The sequence below is a fragment of the Neoarius graeffei genome, chromosome 5 (assembly GCF_027579695.1).
Source record: "Neoarius graeffei isolate fNeoGra1 chromosome 5, fNeoGra1.pri, whole genome shotgun sequence".
Classification (NCBI taxonomy): domain Eukaryota; kingdom Metazoa; phylum Chordata; class Actinopteri; order Siluriformes; family Ariidae; genus Neoarius; species Neoarius graeffei.
The window spans coordinates 44,097,449-44,117,018 of record NC_083573.1 but is presented as its reverse complement, the minus strand read 5'-3'; the positions used below and the strand labels follow the sequence as shown (position 1 = coordinate 44,117,018).

Sequence of the window (19,570 nt, the reverse complement as noted above, 5' to 3'; positions counted from 1 at the left end):
TGATTGTATGGCCCAGTACCAATTATCGTCCTTTCTCTGTAGGTCTTAAAGTTTGCTTTTAATGCTATTCAATAGACAAGCCAGGAGAAGAACATTTACAAAACAGCCTATGTGTAAACATCTACCCAAGGCCGTGTCAGGTTTCAGGACTTATCTGAGAGACAATACAGTCCTGCATGAGAGTGTTTGGGGCTCCTCGATGGGAATCTGCCCAAGATATGTGTCATTATCTCGGGAATGAATATCCACCCAGAGCACAGGAACACCTTTAACTCTGGTCTGTACATATCAGGTTTCCAGGTACACAGCTCTCTCCACTGCAAGGTGTTGTGCACTGTGTGTATGGTAAAGAAGACATGTTCCAGCATGGCACACTAATATGACTGTAACTTCTCTCTGCTGGGGCCTGTTGTGTTAATCATCTGTGTTAATTCCTCTAAAGAAGGACTGGGATTTGATGTGTGCTTTATATGTCAGAACTGTTCAAGCTGAAGGTGCAGCCTAATCGGCACTGACATAAACCCAAGATAAGCCAGCTGACGTATAATATGGTGTTAATACTTCTTAAGCACTGTGCAACCCTATCGCATGACTTGTGCTCACTATACGTAGTCTCTAGTGAAATGCCATTTTTGTGGCTTTGAGCATTTGCTCCTGGCTCTATATTGCTTGTTTTATACGCTGTCAGTTGTCACACCATTTGATTTCGTAGGCTTTATGGTTTCGGCTTTTTATTATGAGTAAGTTAAAAAGGTACAACAGCAGCAGGGAGCATCAGCCAATGACACAAGCAGCGTTGTCTCTGTCAAATTGTTCCCATGCAAATCCTGATGGAAATGACTAGCCAAGATGATCCTATCCAGACTACGTCTCTATTGTATCCTGATGTGTGGAAGGAGAACAGAACAACCTCTGGGTAAGTGGTGGCCCATTTTGTGAAAGCTGTAGCACATTACAACGTTCTCAGCCTATGAATCGTAATCATTGCTCTCGGCGTAGATCTGCATCTGGCAGTCATTAATTGGTAATGCCCACATGCACAAAATGTGAAAGTGAAGGAATCAATTCATTACAAACTGCTGCTCTTCCGTTCATGTTGTGTGGTAGAGCTTGCAAGTGTGCTGACAGATGTGTGTGCATAAGCACTGAAATTCACACTCTCTCATACTGATCACTTTGCACATATACACACACATGTATTGTATATACACACACACACACACACACACACACAAAACTTCCCTTCTGAGTCAGTAAAGCCTGAATGATGATTTTTGTTGCCTCCACTATAAAACAGTCTCTTCGTTACTTACATTCCTTATAATGTCTTCCACCTGCCTCCATTTATCTGCATTTATTAAGCAGGCGGACGCTTGATGTTTGGGCCGAGGATCGGAGGATCAAAGTCTGTAAAGTAGCAGGTTACAAGCCCGGGCTCATGTTGGGAGGTCTCTCACTAATTACTCCTGTTTTCTGTCTATAAATTAGGACCAGAACAAGCGGATTAGAGGAGCAGAACTACAGTGAGGCAGTTATGGAGGGCCTGAGAGAGAGAGAGAGAGAGAGAGAGAGAGAGAGAGAGAAATCATGGCCATATGGAGGTCCTATTGGTTTGAGCCAGGTGCACTGGAGCAGTGGTACTGTTCTGACAATTTACTGGGTGTTTATTCCTTCAGTGTCAAAGTGGTTTGACGGCAACGTAAAACATTTGAGGAAATCAGAAAAGGCATGTGGTGCAATTGGTGAAATATTGCAGCCATTGTGAGTTGACATCACAGCAGGTGTGATTGTGATAGAGAGAGAGAGAGAGAGATTTAAAATGTTCAGAGAAGAATGGCCAGACTGGTTCAAGCTTACAGGAAGGTTGCAGTAACTAAATCACCACTCTTGACAACCGTGGTGAGCAGAAAAACATCTCCGAATGCACAACACATCGTACCTTGGGGTGGATGGGCTACAACACCAGAAGACAACAATGGGATCCACTCCTGCCAACCAAGTACAGAAATCTGAGGCGATAGTGGGCACAGGCTCACCAGACGTTTTGGCGCACACCAATTCCTGTTCTTAGTTGATCACGGTAGAAGCCAGTGTGGTCTTCTACAGTTGTAGCCCATCTGAACAAGGTTTGACGTGTTGTATAGTTAACAGTTATTCCACGAAATCGAGTCATACATGAGCTGATAGGCATGTATAAGCCATGTACGATGAGATTGAGTGGAATAACTTTTTTATTCTATCCATATTCACTGGATATTTTTAGTTTTTGCAAACTTGATAAATAAAAATTTTACACAAAATGTCCGACAAAATAATTTCCATTTAGAATGTAAACAAACCGGCGAAATGACAGGAGCAATTTGTGAAAAATGCTCTAATAAAAATTCCTGAAAAATAAAAAAGATACATTCTTACCATCAAATACTTTTATTCCATATTTTGTTGCTTTTTTTATTTTATTTTTGGGGTTTTTATTTCGTCCCTGGTTGGTTCAGCAACACACTCCGCCATTTTGTTTTTCTCTACTCATGGTATATAAGTGGATATCCTAGTAGTAGAGTAGCCAATCAGAATGTGTGATTGCTCATATCCAGTGAATGTGAAAAGAATAATATTAGATGCTTGTGTCAGACCTTGAGCTTTTAGAGTAGTAATGAAATTATGCAACTATGCCTACATGGAAGAGTCAAAAAAAGTCAAAGTTCCTCTCACACCAGAATCTGGTCTTCCCAAGCAGTTTCCTGTCCCAGTACTAACCAACTCTTTAAGGCGTATGGGTGTGGTGCCAATCTCCGTTTCCATAGCCCTCGGCCTCTCGCCCATACAGCTAAGGTTACAGTGGGGGGCTAGTCCTCTGGAAACCACGAGAGTTTGACTTCCCCACTTGCATCTGTATTGCAGCATGATGGTAGTAGGTACCATTTTTATGATGGTCTTTGGTATGACCCGACCACGAGTAGAACTTGCAATCTCTCGGTCAAGACGCGGACACGCTAACCACTAGGCCAACTCACGGTACATGGAAGAGTAGATGAAGTAAACCTCGATTTGCATTATATGTAGTATGTAGACTGGTCAAGACTGTTATGCTATGATGTGTTACAAGTTACAATCATGGGAAAAAGAAAGTACACCCTCCTTCACTTCTACGTTTTTATTTATCAGGGTCTTGAAAACAGTGGTCCTCACCAACTTCTAGAAACAAACAAAAACCAATAACCTCAGGTGACAAAAACAAACAGATTTCAGTATTTAGTCAGTTTTTCTTAAAAAGTAAACCAATATTCAAAAACCAGGTGATAAAATATAAATACACCCTTCCTACTTCCACACTGATTAAGAAAATAATTAACAGCTTGGTGTTACTAATGAATACACAAGGTTAGTTATTCATCAAGAAGTGTGACTACCTCTGTAAAAGCAGAACTTTTGGCAGTTTGATGGTCTGGAGCACTCAGGTGTGTGTCTACATCATGCCAAGAAGAAACGACATCAGCCATGACCTCAGAGAAGCAACTGTTGCTGGTCATCAATCTAAGAAGGATTATAAAGCCATCTCCGAAGGATTGTTTACAAATCAAGAGCCTTCAAGATAGTTGCCAATCTTCCTAGGAGTGAGTGCCAAGGTCAAACCATTTAATACTCAGAGATGTAATGAAAAACCCCAACATCATGTGACCTGCAGGTCTCTGTAAGCACATTAAATGCTTATGTTCATCACAGCTCAATCAGAAAAAGACTGAATGAGTATGGCTTTGATGGAAGAGAGGCTTGGAAACAACCCTCATCTCATCTCATTATCTCTAGCCGCTTTATCCTGTTCTACAGGGTCGCAGGCAAGCTGGAGCCTATCCCAGCTGACTACGGGCGAAAGGCAGGGTACACCCTGGACAAGTCGCCAGATCATCACAGGGAAACAACCCTTCTCTCCACAAAGAAGATGGCAGCCTGACTTGAAAAATTGCACCTTAACAAACCTCAGAAATTCTTTGAATTGATGAGACCAAGGTGGAGATGTATGGAGAGACTAATAAACTCTGACGGAAAACATTTACCTCAAGTTATTGTTGCTAAGTGCGGTTCTACGTGCTATGGAATTACAGGGGGCACTTATTTTTCCCAACTGATTTCTGAACGTTGGTTTACTTTTTGGAAAAAGGATAATTACATATTACAAGGTTATTCGTTTGTTTACAGAAGTTGGTTGGTTGGTGAGGACCACACAATAGTTATTTAGGCTCTGATAAATAAAAAGATAGAATTGAAGGAGGGTGTACTTTCTTTTTCCCATTAACTGTACTAGTTTATCTTTACTAAAAGTATGTTAATGAATCTTTGAGGCATCACCAGCAAAGTATCCATTCCAGTCCTATTCATTTATCCACCTGTCATCTTGCCTTTACAAAGTTTCTGTGCAGTACTGAAATTTGGATATTTTGAGCATGGCTATCAGTGGCTGCTTTCAATTACGTGACTGGTGTCTGGAGTGTGATGCCCCGAGCTATACTGAAATTTACTGAGCTACTCCATCTGTTCTGAGTAAACACTTTCAAACAATGCCAGATATCCCCCAAATCCCCTCGCCAGGTAGAGTGACCTCCAACATGGTTCTCTCTGAAGTGCACACAAAACACAAACACACGGACATACACGCATTCATGCACACACACAGTGTGGTTCCGGATGGTAATACCGAGGCAGATTAGGCACATGTGTGTCTGTGAAGAGCTCATACATCATGCATCATAGCAGAGCTCCCCGTGCGCAAAGCATGCAGAGTGGAGCTCCATACTTAAGAGAATATGATAATGCATTGATCTGATTTTTGATGTCTTGACCATACATACATGGTGGAAGTCAACTCGCAACCGAGTATGACCATTTCTTGTACTCATAAACTAACGTTCCAAGAATCCAAGAAATTCCTGTGCATGAGTTTGTTTTGAGTGGATAAAGTGTTGCACATCACTAAACCCACTTCTTAGTACAGTCAGTTTGACACCAGTGGCACAACGAAGGTTGAGACAACCAGCAACCAACTGAACCTCAGGTTTTATCTATGAGTTTCCCTCTCCTAGAAGAATGTTCTAACAAGAACTAGGGGTCCTTCACTCCCGGTGGGCCTGCCTACTCCGTTGCTAGAACTGCTGCCGGCTTGACCAGACAGAACCGTCAAGGGGAGTAAACCATACATACATACATACGTACATACGTGTCCCACCACAGGGAACCCGGTCATAAGTGCAAGGCAATGTATCTCATAAACCCTTGACCACCAGACAAGGACATTTGTATCATTATTTACATAAGCACTGGATAAAAACCTAGCTTATGTTTAACTTGCTTTTTTTTTAAAGTGGGATTATTTACTAACACACAAATTTTACTGAAAATATTCTCAACAGTTTCATATAAAACTAGTTAAAACAGTGTTATTAGTCCACTAGCTTGTTGGACAGTTGACAGTTTCTGTCATGTAAAGGCAGTAGATGGATGTAATCACAGGAGGAGTTTTATTGAAAACATGCTAGCAAACAGATACAAAACATAGACAAAGGCAGAGTCGAAAAACAGGCAGTGGTCGAGTGATGCATAGATGGATATCAGAGGCAATACAACACTTATAGTCCAAAAACACAAACAGGGTCAAAACCAGAAAAGTGATACAAAATACAAGGCTTGGTAACGTCAGATGCAGGGTACAGAGCGTATATTTCACAAAGCCTGTGTATTACTGAGAGTCCTTATGTGTATGCACTGTGATTGCACTCTAATCAGGAACAGGTACATGGTAATGAGTCATAATGGTGCTGCACGCCCTAATGTACGTGGACTTGACAGATGTAACCAGACAACTGTTTGACATATCAAGTTTGATATTCGATACAGTAATGATGTAAAGTAAAAACGCTGGTTCACTGCTGTCCACCAAGCACCCAGCAGAGTCACACCATAATAAATGTTGTGGTGTTGTTTCTGGCGCAAGGCATGCAGTGTCAAAGAAAGGAATAAATGTATTCGCAACATTATTGGTATTACTGTCATAAGACAATGAGTTTATTGATGTGAAATACACAACACGACACAATATAATGGTTCATATGCTATAATATTATTCCATTAAGGTTGATTTCATGCCCTTGGAAATATTTTGCTCATACACTCATCAAGAGCTCTGCATTTAGGCACTGCATAACTATCTGTATTACATCATACACCTATCCCAGTTGGTGATCCCTTGCTGCTAATCTGACCCATTTCAAATGCAACTATTACAATTCCAGGATATCTGGGAAGTAGGAGACATTATTTTTGACATCCATATTTGAGAAAGAGCGGCACACGGGTTTCCTTCAGGTTCTTTGGTTTCCTCTCACCTCCCAAAAACATGCCAGTAGGTGATTGGCTATGCTAAATTGCCCCAGGTGTGAATTAGTGTGGACTAGTGTCCTTTCAAAGGTGCATTCCCACTTCATACCCAGTGTTCCCAGGACAGGCTCGAGATCCACCACAACTCTGACAGGATAAAGCTGAATGAATGAATGAATGAATGAATGAATGAGAAGGTTTGGTAATTCCTGTGCTATGCTCTTTATGTGCTATTATGGTCCAGCTCTGGATATCTGCTGTCCCAGAGACAGATGCTGCAGTGGATTGGAAGGAACATGTGTAATAATAACACAGACAGAAAAATATTCTCAAATACTTAAATACCATATTTCTCCCAGCTACCCCCTCTTTTTCCTCTCCTTTTCTTTCTTTCGTTCCCCGTTTTGATTATTTGTTCATTGTGGACATGAGTCGAGAGCGAGAGGGCAGTATTGTGTGGCCACTTATCCCTGCCAGCTGGTGTGGAATTAATCAGAGCTGAAATAGTTCTCATTAAATATGAGCCTCTCTTTTTTCTGTGACAGGTTGTATATATGTGTGTGTGTATATATATATATATATATATATATATATATATATATATATGTATATGTGTGTGTGTGTGTGTGTGTGTATTTTATATATATATATATATATATATATATATATATATATATATATATATATATATAAAATACACACACACACACACACACATATATATATATATATATATATATATATATATATATATATATATATATATATATATATACAACCTGTCACAGAAAAAAGAGAGGCTTTATTTATATATATATATTGTCACATCCATAACGCATCTTTTATTGGCATTTTCTGGCATGCCCTAGATGTACTATGGGAATTGTTCTTGTTCTATCACTTCTCCAGTATGGTACAGCCTTAAAATATGCAACACCTGTTTAAATACTGGGAGACAATAAAACATGCACTGGGTCATTTGTTGCTATTTTGAGTTCAAGTGTCACATCCATAACGCTGGAATTGCTCATATATATATATATATATATATATATATATATATATATATATATATATATATATATATATATATATATATGTGTGTGTGTGTGTGTCAGTGTCAGGCTGGACTGTGCAACTATTGAACAGGTTTATTACAGGTATTAGACTTGCTTTGAGCTTATGTTCCGCTGACACAAACACACATTCAGACACTCTCACTCCTGCCAGACGCTCGCCCTTATCCTGCAAGTTGCAGATAAGAATAGGGTGAGAATAGGGTAAGTTGTTCCCTAATTGCTTTACGACTTGTGTTTTGATGCCATTAAGACACATGAAAGAGAGAAGAAAGGAGCAATTAGAAAGAGCACAATCGGAGATCACTCAGGAAAAGTGTGTGTGTGTGTTGCAGTAGTCAGAAAAACAACAACTTTATTAATCACGCGTAAATACATTTAATTTCTCTGCATTGAACCCATCTGAAGCAGTGAAAATATACATGCACATCCATATACCCAGAGCAGTGGCCTGGGGAGCGGTGCCTTACTCAGGGGCACTTCAGACCAAGGCCACCCCAATATTAACCTCACCTGCATGTCTTTGGACTATGGGGGAAACCAGAGCACCTGGAGGAAACCCACACAGACACTGTGAGAACATGCAAACTCCACACAGAAAGGCCCTCACCAGCCATGAGGTTCAAACCCAGAACCTTCTTGCTGTGAGGTGACACTGCTAACCACTACACCACCATGCCACATGCATTCCATTAGAGTGGGCTATCTTCTATCTTATAAGTAGTGACACAGTAATGGCATTTACTACTTAATCTGTCCCATATATTTCTTTGGACATACAGAAAGGCCCCTGTTGGCTGCTGGGCTCGAACCCAGAACCGTCTTGCTGTGAGGTGACAGTGCTAACAGGTTGTCAGGTTATTAAAGATCCATCAATCCATCCATCCATTATCTGTATCCGCTTATCCTGTTCTACAGGATTGCAGGCAAGCTGGAGCCTATCCCAGCTGACTACGGGCGAAAGGCGGGGTACACCCTGGACAAGTCGCCAGGTCATCGCAGGGCTGACACATAGACACAGACAACCATTCACACTCACATTCACACCTACGGTCAATTTAGAGTCACCAGTTAACCTAACCTGCATGTCTTTGGACTGTGGGGGAAACCGGAGCACCCGGAGGAAACCCACGCGGACACGGGGAGAACATGCAAACTCCACACAGAAAGGCCCTCGTCAGCCACTGGGCTCAAACCCAGAACCTTCTTGCTGTGAGGCGACAGCGCTAACCACTACACCATTGTGCCACCAGGTTATCAAAGATGCCAAAGTAAAAAAGAAAAAAAAAACCCGAAGATGAAGGCTTGCTACTATGAAATAAGAACCGAAGTAATAAATTTGCAACATGGGCAAAAAATGAGGGTGAAGAGAAAACAGACAGATGAAGGTTCAGAAGCAGGACGAAAGCGAGAGGTGCTGGGAATGTGGGAACGGAGGCACGCGTCCAGCTGGCCGAGACTTGCAGTTGTCTGATGAGCCAGAGCTGCAGAGCTGGGCTGCTGGCCACAGAGCAGAGCTGCACAGGGATGGAGGGATGGAGACACGACTGGACGACTAATCTCTTCCAGGTCTCAGAAAGTGTAGGTCTGTTCCAGAGAATTAAGCTTCCATAGCAAAGTATGCAGATTCTCCTACATCTATTACCATGAGTGTACCGTGAAATAATTTGCTTTTATATATGAGGGAGAGGCTTCCTTTATCAGCAGTTTGACTCGGTTGTGGCGAGACGGTCCTATTTAATGAAGACATATGCACTGTACGAAACATATGAACTTTATCAGTTGAAATACTTAATATATTGTCCTGTTATTATTAATTTTTTTTTCTTTTCAGAAAACACTCTAATGTAATTATGAATGTTTTTGTCTGGGAGTCTTACAGGTGCGCCAAAGTCTCTCTCTCTCTCTCTCTCTCTCTCTCTCTCTCTCTCTCTCTCTCAGAGCTGAGCTTGTTTTACACATGACTCAAATCCTAACATTGTGGTTGAAAACTAAGACCCCTGGCGCACGCAGCCTCCCTCACAATAGTGTGATTTGCACGGCTTCACAATAGAAACTCACGTCTGAGATAAATCATGCCGACACAGCTCTGTACTGTGATGTACACGAGAAACAAGGCCAGGAAACATGCAATGGCCATTTCTAAAGCCTGCCTGGGGGAAAAAAAATCTTCTCCCTGTTGTGCCACATGCACATGTGGCTTAAGAAGCAATGCTTTGTCTGTTTCTTGTGAGAGAGAGAGAAGGTGTGACATTGCACGCATTGAAGTGGTGTGTATATAATGTAAGTATATGGAAGTTTCACGCGAAGTCTTGAAGTATAAAACTTTTTTGCATGCTTCCTTTGCTAAGGGTGAATGATTTCACTCTAGTCTGCGCCTCTGGTGAGACGAGATAACCCGAAAGTATCTGAGATTTCAGAAGGATGCAACAGTTATTGTGGCAAAGCACCGGTCTGGAGTACCTGACTTGCTTGGATGACAAAAACATGCATTATATTTGAAAGGGATTTATCCTGATATCCTACTTATAGGCAGTGAAGTGAATTTATCTAGTTTTATGTCATCTTTAAAGAGACAGACTGATCATAGCACTTGACACATTGCAGTATATGGTAAACGTTTGATACTAAATATTACTAATTATTATCCATACAGGACACTTTTTCGATGGAATAAAAATATGTGTTCTATTCCCTTCTAGCGGGTTTCATTCATTTGGTTTGAATATTGTAAGCATATCGCTTATCGTACACATACTACATCACTCTACCCAATGGAGAATGAGTGTTGAATATGGTTTACGATATTGCATGGTTGTCAAGACAACATGACATCACAAATCGGAGCTGATGCGAATATTCAATGAGAGAGTTTTCTGCTGCACATGCGCACAATCATTTCTTTGTTTGCCGGGAAAGAGAAAGACGCGTTGAACAACCAAAAGGCTACCAAAACTTCATGCGATATTCTTCACGCATATTTACAAGAGAAAAACATACCAACGGACATCGAAAAACTGGAAAAGAGACACATCGGAAATGTAAAACTTCCGTGCTAGCGAGCAACTGTGACAATTTGTAAACAAACATGGCTGCCAGGTTTGCTTCGTTAAGTATGGAAGATTTTGAATTTTGAAAGAGAAAGATGTGTTGAACACCTGAAAGGTATGTGTATGTATCATAATATTAATAATATTGGCTGGCGTTGAGTGGTATATGAGATATATTCCATTCAGCTAACATGATATTGAACTCGTCTTTGACTCATTCACGATCATACTAGCTGAATGGAATATATCTGATATACCACTCAACGCCAGCCAATATTATTTAAATATTACTAAATATTAATGATAGAGCTATTTTTGCTCAAAATATATTGCATTAACAATGGGTAATTTTCACACTTTTCTTTATCAACTCAGGACTAGCCTGGGAACAGTTCTAAGATCTGATCCCTGAAGAACAAGAAGCCTTTATTTGTCACACGCAAGCACAGACTTAAAGTGCCATTCCACCATTGGATGTATTCTTTGGCATAAAATACAATATATTTTATGACAACATGACTAGACAGAGAAATCTTTTAGCTTCAAAATGATATATCAAACATAATTTTTTGACAACGACAAGTATATTAATTTTGCGACCAAAGTCACCTACCCTTTTAATTTCCGCGCGGTAGTGAAACGTGATGTCATCGGCAGGTTCCCCTTCTTGTGTACCACGTCACGTGTGACGTGGCACAGATTATCAGCAATGGCGGATAGAACGCGATTTCCACTTGTCGATTGCTGTGCCGATATTCACCATCGACCGTCTCCTTTGGGCATCACTTGCTATTTTCCTTCGCTTCTTTTCCGAAGCTGACAGTCGCGTTCTATCCGCCATTGCTGATAATCTGTGCCACGTCACATGTGACGTGGTACACAAGAAGGGGAACCTGCCGATGACATCACGTTTCACTACCACGCGGAAATTAAAAGGGTAGGTGACTTTGGTCGCAAAATTAATATACTTGTCGTTGTCAAAAAATTATGTCTGATATATCATTTTGAAGCTAAAAGATTTCTCTGTCTAGTCATGTTGTCATAAAATATATTGTATTTTATGCCAAAAAAATACATCCAATGGTGGAATGGCACTTTAAGCACACAGTGAAATTTAACCCATCTGAAGCAGTGAACATACACACATAGCAGTGGGCAGCTGTGCTACAGCACCCAAGGAACAGTTGGGGGAAACCGGAGGAAACCCACACAGAAAGGCCCCTGTCGGCCACTGGGCTCGAACCCAGAACCTTCTTGCTGTGAGGTGACAGTGCTAACCACTACACCACCATGCCACCCTGCTGCTTTTGAAAACAGTGGTCTGAAGGTAGCGTCGACTCAAGCACAACACGCTTTAATTCGCTTTTGTGATGTGTGTGCTTGCACTGAGAACATGATGACAAACGCACATCCCGTGCTGGTCTGCATGGTTAAAAACCATCTTTAATATGAGATCTGCTCCATGTTTGCAGGTATTCCTGCATGCTGACATGCCATGCAGCCAAATGTTCTGTTACTCACCACTTGCACTTTGGTACCAAAGGAAACTAATCAAAAGCAGCAAATAGATGAACCTAGTACCAGAATACACGAATATGACGTATGAAATTGCGCAACTGAGCCACGGTTCTGATTCTGTAGAATCTCTTCAACGTGAAAGCAAACCTGCAATTATAAAGCCTGAACCTCAAACGAGCCCAGAGTCTGCTGCTTCCAATCATCGTTTATAATTATGATAAAAGCACTGGAGATGTCTCAAAAATGTGTATTGTGATGTAATTTATCATAATCTTGATAGGTTAGTGAAGTGTAAGTTTTGGATTTACATTTCCATGATGAATAAAACCAGCTGTTCTGTAAGATTTAGTGTCCTTCTGTTTCTGAAGAGCACATCTCACATCACACTAACCCTACACACACACACACACACACACACACACCCCGTTAAATGCTTGCTGACTATCACAGCCTGGGGTCTTAAAAACAACCAGAATCACCTTTAATGCATTTTACAGGCTTGTTGTTTTGAAATTAAATCTGTAATTGGATGCACACAAATATCACCAAGTCTTTATTAGAACAGCAGACACAGTCTAATCTGTTTTGAGCTAAACAGCTTACTAATGTGAACATAATGATGTCCAACAGATTTATCGGGGGTTGGGGGGTGTCATTGAAGAGTGATTTCTTGCAGTCACCGATGAGGCGTCAAATGCAGAGCCAGAAACGCAGGCGGTTAGATGAGCTGCACAAAACACAACCAAGCAGCTGTGATCTCAATCCTGCCACATTCTGGCACGCTGAAGAACTGCACTTAAAAATCCTGTGGGGAAAATTCGTTGGCTCCAGCCGAAGCAGAATAAACCATTAAAGCCTTTTTGATTCCCTTCACACTAGAATTAAATGTGTATGATTTTGAGCGGTTACACGCAGATGAAGAACAGAGCTCTTCGTCCCAGCACTGGGATCAGGAACCACAGTTTTATTCAGGATAATCGGGCAGTTAGGATAGTGGCAGTTTGCAGTCTAGTTCAAACCAGAACAAGAACAGATTCTTTGTCATGTGAACGCATACTGACAGTTTGTCACTGCTGGCAATACATGAGGTTTCGCAGAGCCTATAGGACATATTGGATTAGACGTGCTGTTCAGGAATCGTGTAAGAAATTGAGAACAACTGTGTAATCCACTCCTTTGCTCTTGCTTTCTTGCAGAGAAACTCTACAACTCAACAGGAAGGGAGCTAAGAAGAGCCCTGTTCTCTCTCAAGCAGATTTTTCAGGTAAGCCAATTTTTTTTTCTTTTGTTTTCCAAAGGTTTCTTACTTATACCAAGTGAGTGAATATGCCTACATTTGCCATATTAAATACAGACAGGTGACACAGTAAAGGAAAAAAAAAACCCACAGTGGCTCTGTTATATTGTGGGGAATTTTGTTTCAAGGTTCTGACTGATCAGCTTTATCCTATAATGCAACAAAGATGTCCACAAGCACCAGCGACCGGTGGTTTTCTCTGCCGGCATAGACGGTCTGCGCTGGCTACTCGAACCCAGAAGAAAATTTTAAAAATTGGTTTTCAATGTTATATTGTCTCCGATGCCCATAATTTGCCGCAAATCCAATTATTCCACCACGAAACCGTCTTTGATTTGGGTCTATCATGACCAGAAGCGACGCCATATTTGTTGATCAGTTCTCGTGCTCTGATTGGTCGAGCTGGACCACGTGACCACACCATTGGCATATGTAGTTATGTTACAGAGCCAGGCAGTGTACTACAGAGGGTAACTGAGAAAGCCAAGCACACATCCATCTGGAGGGAAATTTCATACATACTTTGCAAGTATTTTACAGGGAAATGGTTAGTAATTTATGAGCTGAGAATGCACCAGAAGGCATGTAAATTTCAAAATTTGCTGGGTGGGACAATCCCCCAGACCCCCCTAGCATTAGTACGCCTTTAAGCTTCGCCGCTGCAGAATCCATAGCTGCCTACTACTTTTTTTTAGCCGGCTACCTCAGATTTTCTGGAGAACCCTGATGAAACATTTCTGTCCTGATGGGAGTGGTCTCCAGGACTGACCCCTTCCCCATACACATGGTACAAGGGTTCACTGAATGGTTTGATGAGTATGGAAATGTTTGGTTATGGCTTTCTCAATCACCTGAATGTCTGGGGGAGATTTTAGACCAGCATGTTAGACAGCGAGCTCCACAACCTTCATCAAAACACCGACTGAGGGAGTATATTTTGGAAGCATAGTGTTCATACATGAGTACAGTTCCCAAGGCTCAATGAAGCTCTTTTGGCAGCTTGTGGTGTTCCAACACTTTAGGAAGACACTGTGTGTAGTTTTTTTTTTTTCCCTTTAATTTGTCACCTGTCTTTTATATGGGAAAGTGGGTTGATTGGGTGCACATTAACATGACCTCCATTGACTTTCACTAGATCAGCCATGTTTTTATCTCATTGTGGGACCAAAAACTGCAGTTTATATTAACAAGGTTAAAATTGGGGGTGGGGGGGATGTTCATGTTCATGGGGAGATTTTATATCTTGTGTGATCCAAAGGGTGCCACAAGAATAGGTATATCTGACAGGTTTGACCTTGTGAGAACAGTTGGCTGGTCCCAACATGGAAAACAGCATTTTAAAAAAAGGCATCTATCTATCTATCTATCTATCTATCTATCTATCTATCTATCTATCTATCTATCTATCTATCTATCTATCTATCTATCTATCTATCTATCTATCTATCGATCGATCGATCGATCGATCGATCGATCTACAAATTATGCTGCTTTTTCTTTTGTTGTTTAACAAGTAAAAGAGCCAAAATGTTACCTTTAGGTTCCTGAGGTTAGGGTTAAGATTAGATTCAGCTGTAGGCATAGTATTGTGTGTGTGTGTGTGTGTGTGTGTGTGTGTGTGTGTACTCTAGAAAGACACACACTCAACTAAAAGCTACTCAACTATTTATACACACACAATTAATGCTATCTATATGCATAAAGTTGAGAAATACTTTCAGATGCATTTTATTTACCGACAGGAAAAAAGCAATGTACACACAGCATTGTAGTTCACATTCATCCAGATGTATACACAGGAATTCCCTGTCATTATAGCCTTTTTGGCTACAGAAGTCCAAAAGAAGTCCAACCCTCTAATCATTTTTACATCAGTGATTGGGCGCGTCCTCAAAAATGTCAAAGCTGGAGAAATACTGGATATTGGTAAGTTCTGGATACAAAATGGAGAAGCAAGCAGAAAGTGGTGTAATCAAAGATTTACTGTGGGTCTGCTGGTGTGTGTGTGTGTGTGTGTGTGTGTGTGTGTGTGTGTGTGTGTGTGTGTGTGTGTGTGTGTTTATATACTACTGAGGACCAGTTATCCCCACAAAGATAGTAAAATCTGACAATTTTAATCTTGTGAGGACATTTGGATGGTCCTCACAAGGACACTGGTTGTTGTTGTTTTAACAAAAAAAAAGAGCTAAAACATTTCCATTTCATTACTGAGGTTAAGATTAAAGTTAGGTTTAGGTGCAGGCACAGTATTACTTAACAGCATTAATAATTGAACCTGTGGATGGTCCTCACAAGGATAGTGAGACAAGTGTGTGTGCGCACACACACACACACACACACACACACACACACACACACACACACACACACACGTCTCACTATCCTTGTGAGAACCATCCACAGGTTCAGTTATTAATGCTGTTAAGTAATACTGTGCCTGCACCTAAACCTAACCTTAATCTTAACCTCAGTAATGAAACGGAAACGTTCTAGCTTTATTTATTTATTTATTTATTTATTTTTGTTAAAACCAAAACAACAACAACAGTGTCCTTATGAGGACAATCCAAATGTCCTCACAAGGTTGAAATTGTCAGATTTTACTATCCTTGTGGGGACAATTGGTCCTCAGTAGTATATAACACACACACACACACACACACACACACACACACACACACACACACACACACACACGTCTCACTATCCTTGTGAGGACCATCCACAGGTTTTTTTTTGTTAAAACAACAACAACAACAACCAGTGTCCTTGTGGGGACCATCCAAATGTCCTCACAAGATTGAAATTGTCAGATTTTACTATCTTTGTGGGGACAATTGGTCCTCAGTAGTATATAAAAACATGCGTGCACACACACACACACACACACACACACACACACACACACACACACACACACACGCACATGTTTTTATATACTACTGAGGACCAATTGTCCCCACAAGGTTAGTAAAATCTGACAATTTCAACTTTGTGAGGACATTTGGATGGTCCTCATAAGGACACTATTGTTGCTGCTGCTTTAACAATTTTTTTTTTTTTTAAAGCTAAAAAGTTTCCGTTTCATTACTGAGGTTAAGAGTAAGGCTAGGTTTAGGTGCAGGCACAGTATTACTTAACAGCATTAATAATTGAACCTGTGAATGGTCCTCACAAGGATAGTGAGACGTGTGTGTGTGTAAATCTAGCTAACAGTGAATGCTGTCTTTCCACATCTTCTACAGTGAAGTTAATGAGCTCTTAGGGCTGGCGAAGGAGCCGAGCCATGCTTAGCAACCAGTAGTTGACGAGCCCCAAACACACAAGGTTACCATGGTCAGAGGAAATGAAGTGTGGAGTAGAATGTGCACTTTGGACTCTGTGAGAGGGTCATATCTCATATAGCTATTGAATCACACTGACTCTCACAACATGTATGAACCTGCACAGTCACAACAAACCCAACAAAGCATGTCATTTACAAGGCCTAGTGAATTTACTATGATTGTATTTGGAGATAAAAAGCTCAACATAAGGGACTGACTGCTGTGTGCTTTGTGATATATTGTGTTACAATGTCTATTGTTAAAATATATTTTATATATGAACTGCATTTCATCGCAGTAGTGTTTGTGCTGAGTCGTTCATTTCTGCTCTGCCCTTGCAGGATGATAAGGACCTGGTGCACGAGTTTGTGGTGGCTGAGGGACTCATCTGTCTCATTAAAGTGGGGGCAGAGGCTGACCAGAACTACCAGAACTACATCCTTAGAGGTACTTTACAAAAACTAATAGTAGAGTAGTACTGCACTGGAAACTGGATTATATTCCGCCTCACACAAAATGTTGACCAAATGACAGTGTTGTAGTCGAGTCACTAAACCTCGAGTCCAAGTCCAGTCTCGAGTCCCCAGTGTTCAAGTCTAAGTCAAGTCCAAGTCATTAAAGAAAATTTCGAGTTCGAGTCGAGTCCACTGTTGATCCGAGTTGAGTCCGAGAACAACACTCCAACCGCACCGTTTGACCACCATTGTGGCTGTTTTAGTGCCACAATTAGTTTGTTCTTGAACATGACGTATGAACAGGTGAATGTGCATTCTCTTCACCAGGGAGTGCGAAGTATTCTGTCAGAGATGGTTGGGAGACGGATGTAAGTGCAGAAGGTGTGTTTATTAATACAAGTGAAGAGGGTAAACAATCCAGAACGGCAGGCAAAATCACAAAATAGTGAACCAGGCAATAGGTCAAGCGAGGCACAAACAGGCTATCGTAGACTCGGCAGAATCAAAGACGAGAAACGGAAAATCAGGGATCAGGAGACCAAACAAGGAAATAAGGCTCGGTAATGTATCAGCAACGCAACTCAATACTTCGCAAAGTAAGTGTGTTTTCACAGTTTTTATTTAGGCACGCTGATTGTGCCTTAATCCTGTGCAGGTGCGAGTCGTTTACGGTGCGCACAAGAGAGTCTGCTTGGTGCACGTGCTGTCTGGAGCACGTCCAAGAGTCTATCTGCTGCACTCGCCAAGGCACGCAGGTGTGACACTCTGACATGAAATTAGTACAAAAATTAATGTAGATACAAATATCTTATGCCAAATTATTATGGTATGTTACAAAAAAATTAAGAAAAAATCCGAGTCCTCGTCTCCAATTTACGGGTCCTAATGCGGTTAATGCATGAGTCCGAGTCATCAGTGCTCAAGTCCAAGTCAAGTCACGAGTCCTTAAAATTAGGGCACGAGTCAGACTCGAGTACTACAAGCCTGCCAAATGAATAAACTTATAAATTAAAATGGTAATTTAACAGTTACAGTTACATACTACATATAAATATTCCAGCAGATCAACAAAACTACACCTAATACTGTGTTAATACTCTCAGACACCTCGAGTGTTTTCCATACTGAATAACTTTTGCTGTTCTCTCGTTAAAATCTCTTGAACACTGTTAATGTGCCTTATATATAATATATTGTGCATTCATACACATCATATTGATACTGTACCTTTAAATTGACCTTGCTGAGGGTTAAAACTTTATAGCTTACAATCTTAGAATCACTGAGTTTTTAAATATAGCTTTGTAATTCCAATGCCTCCAGATATACACACATTATGTGTTTTTTAAAAGTACTGAACTCCATGGCTTATTAATGTTAACTAATGCAGTATATAATGTAAAGAAACGTTCATAGAGATACTTAATTAACACTGTTAATGTTAATACTATTAGCAAAGGAATTAACACTTGCAATAATCGATATTTAAGTTTTCATGTTTAATCCACTGATGATTAAAAATCCAAATGACAAGCTTCCGACCGGTACAACAGAAAAGCAGGTTTGAATCTTGACGATGCCTGGCACCAAGGGAGCATAATAGCCCAAGCTCTCTTGATAAGAGAAATGGCATATACTCACTCTCCTGTCATTCACAGTGACACTAGCCAATCGTAGGCATCTCTGAGCTCATGTATGCGGAAGAGGGTAGATAGCCATCATTCAGTCAAGAATTCTGCAAACGAACCATCAAAAACATAACTAGAAGGCCACATAGTAGAGTGCATTCCTCCGCCAAGCCACATGTTATCAACATCAAACTCAAAACACTTGAACCTAGGATAATACTAAAGCTGTTCACCAAATTTCATCAAAATCCTTTCACTGCTTTTTGAGTTACATTGGGAAAAGGCAAAAAAATCCTGGATCCACATACAGTACATATCCAGATTTGCATCAAAATCTAATCAGTTGTTTGATGGCTGATGGTCCACCTTAAAATTTTATCAAAATCTGTTCACTACTTTTTAAGTTATGTTGGAAAAAAGTCAAACAAACAAACAAACAAATGGCAAAAACATAATGTCCTCCAACAAAATTGGCAGAGGTAATTAAGACAGTATATTTGTCATTGTGGGTTCATTGTTAATTAATAATTACTCTTTTTCTATTTAATAGTGACATCAACAATCCAGTAAATTAATCTATCATCCATGTTTTTCATTGGAAAATATTAAAAACTAGCAGGTTACCCGGCGTTGCCTGGGTTTTGCAAAATTCTAGGTTGCCCCCAGACTTCCATGTCAAATTTGGTGAAGATCCATTGAGAAATGGTGATGTTAACCCAAGACAAACAAAAATCCAAACATCTACCACCCAGGGGCCCACTGGGGACCCCCTGGGGCCCAAATATGGAATTTCTGAGTTCTGCCAAATTGTGGCTATCTCTTGTACCTACAGCGGTGCTTGAAAGTTTGTG

The 19,570-nt window shown here is 40.7% G+C and overlaps 1 protein-coding gene across 2 annotated transcripts in view; it reads left to right on the top strand.

The window, feature by feature from the left end:
• fhod3b (formin homology 2 domain containing 3b) overlaps positions 1-19,570 on the top strand; it is a 302,109-nt gene that overhangs the window by 173,109 nt on the left and 109,430 nt on the right. For both annotated transcript variants that reach the window (XM_060921768.1, XM_060921769.1), the window contains exons 4-5: positions 13,210-13,277; positions 16,978-17,083. In XM_060921768.1, coding sequence (XP_060777751.1) covers positions 13,210-13,277; positions 16,978-17,083 — 174 coding nt within the window. The remainder of the gene's footprint in view (positions 1-13,209; positions 13,278-16,977; positions 17,084-19,570) is intronic.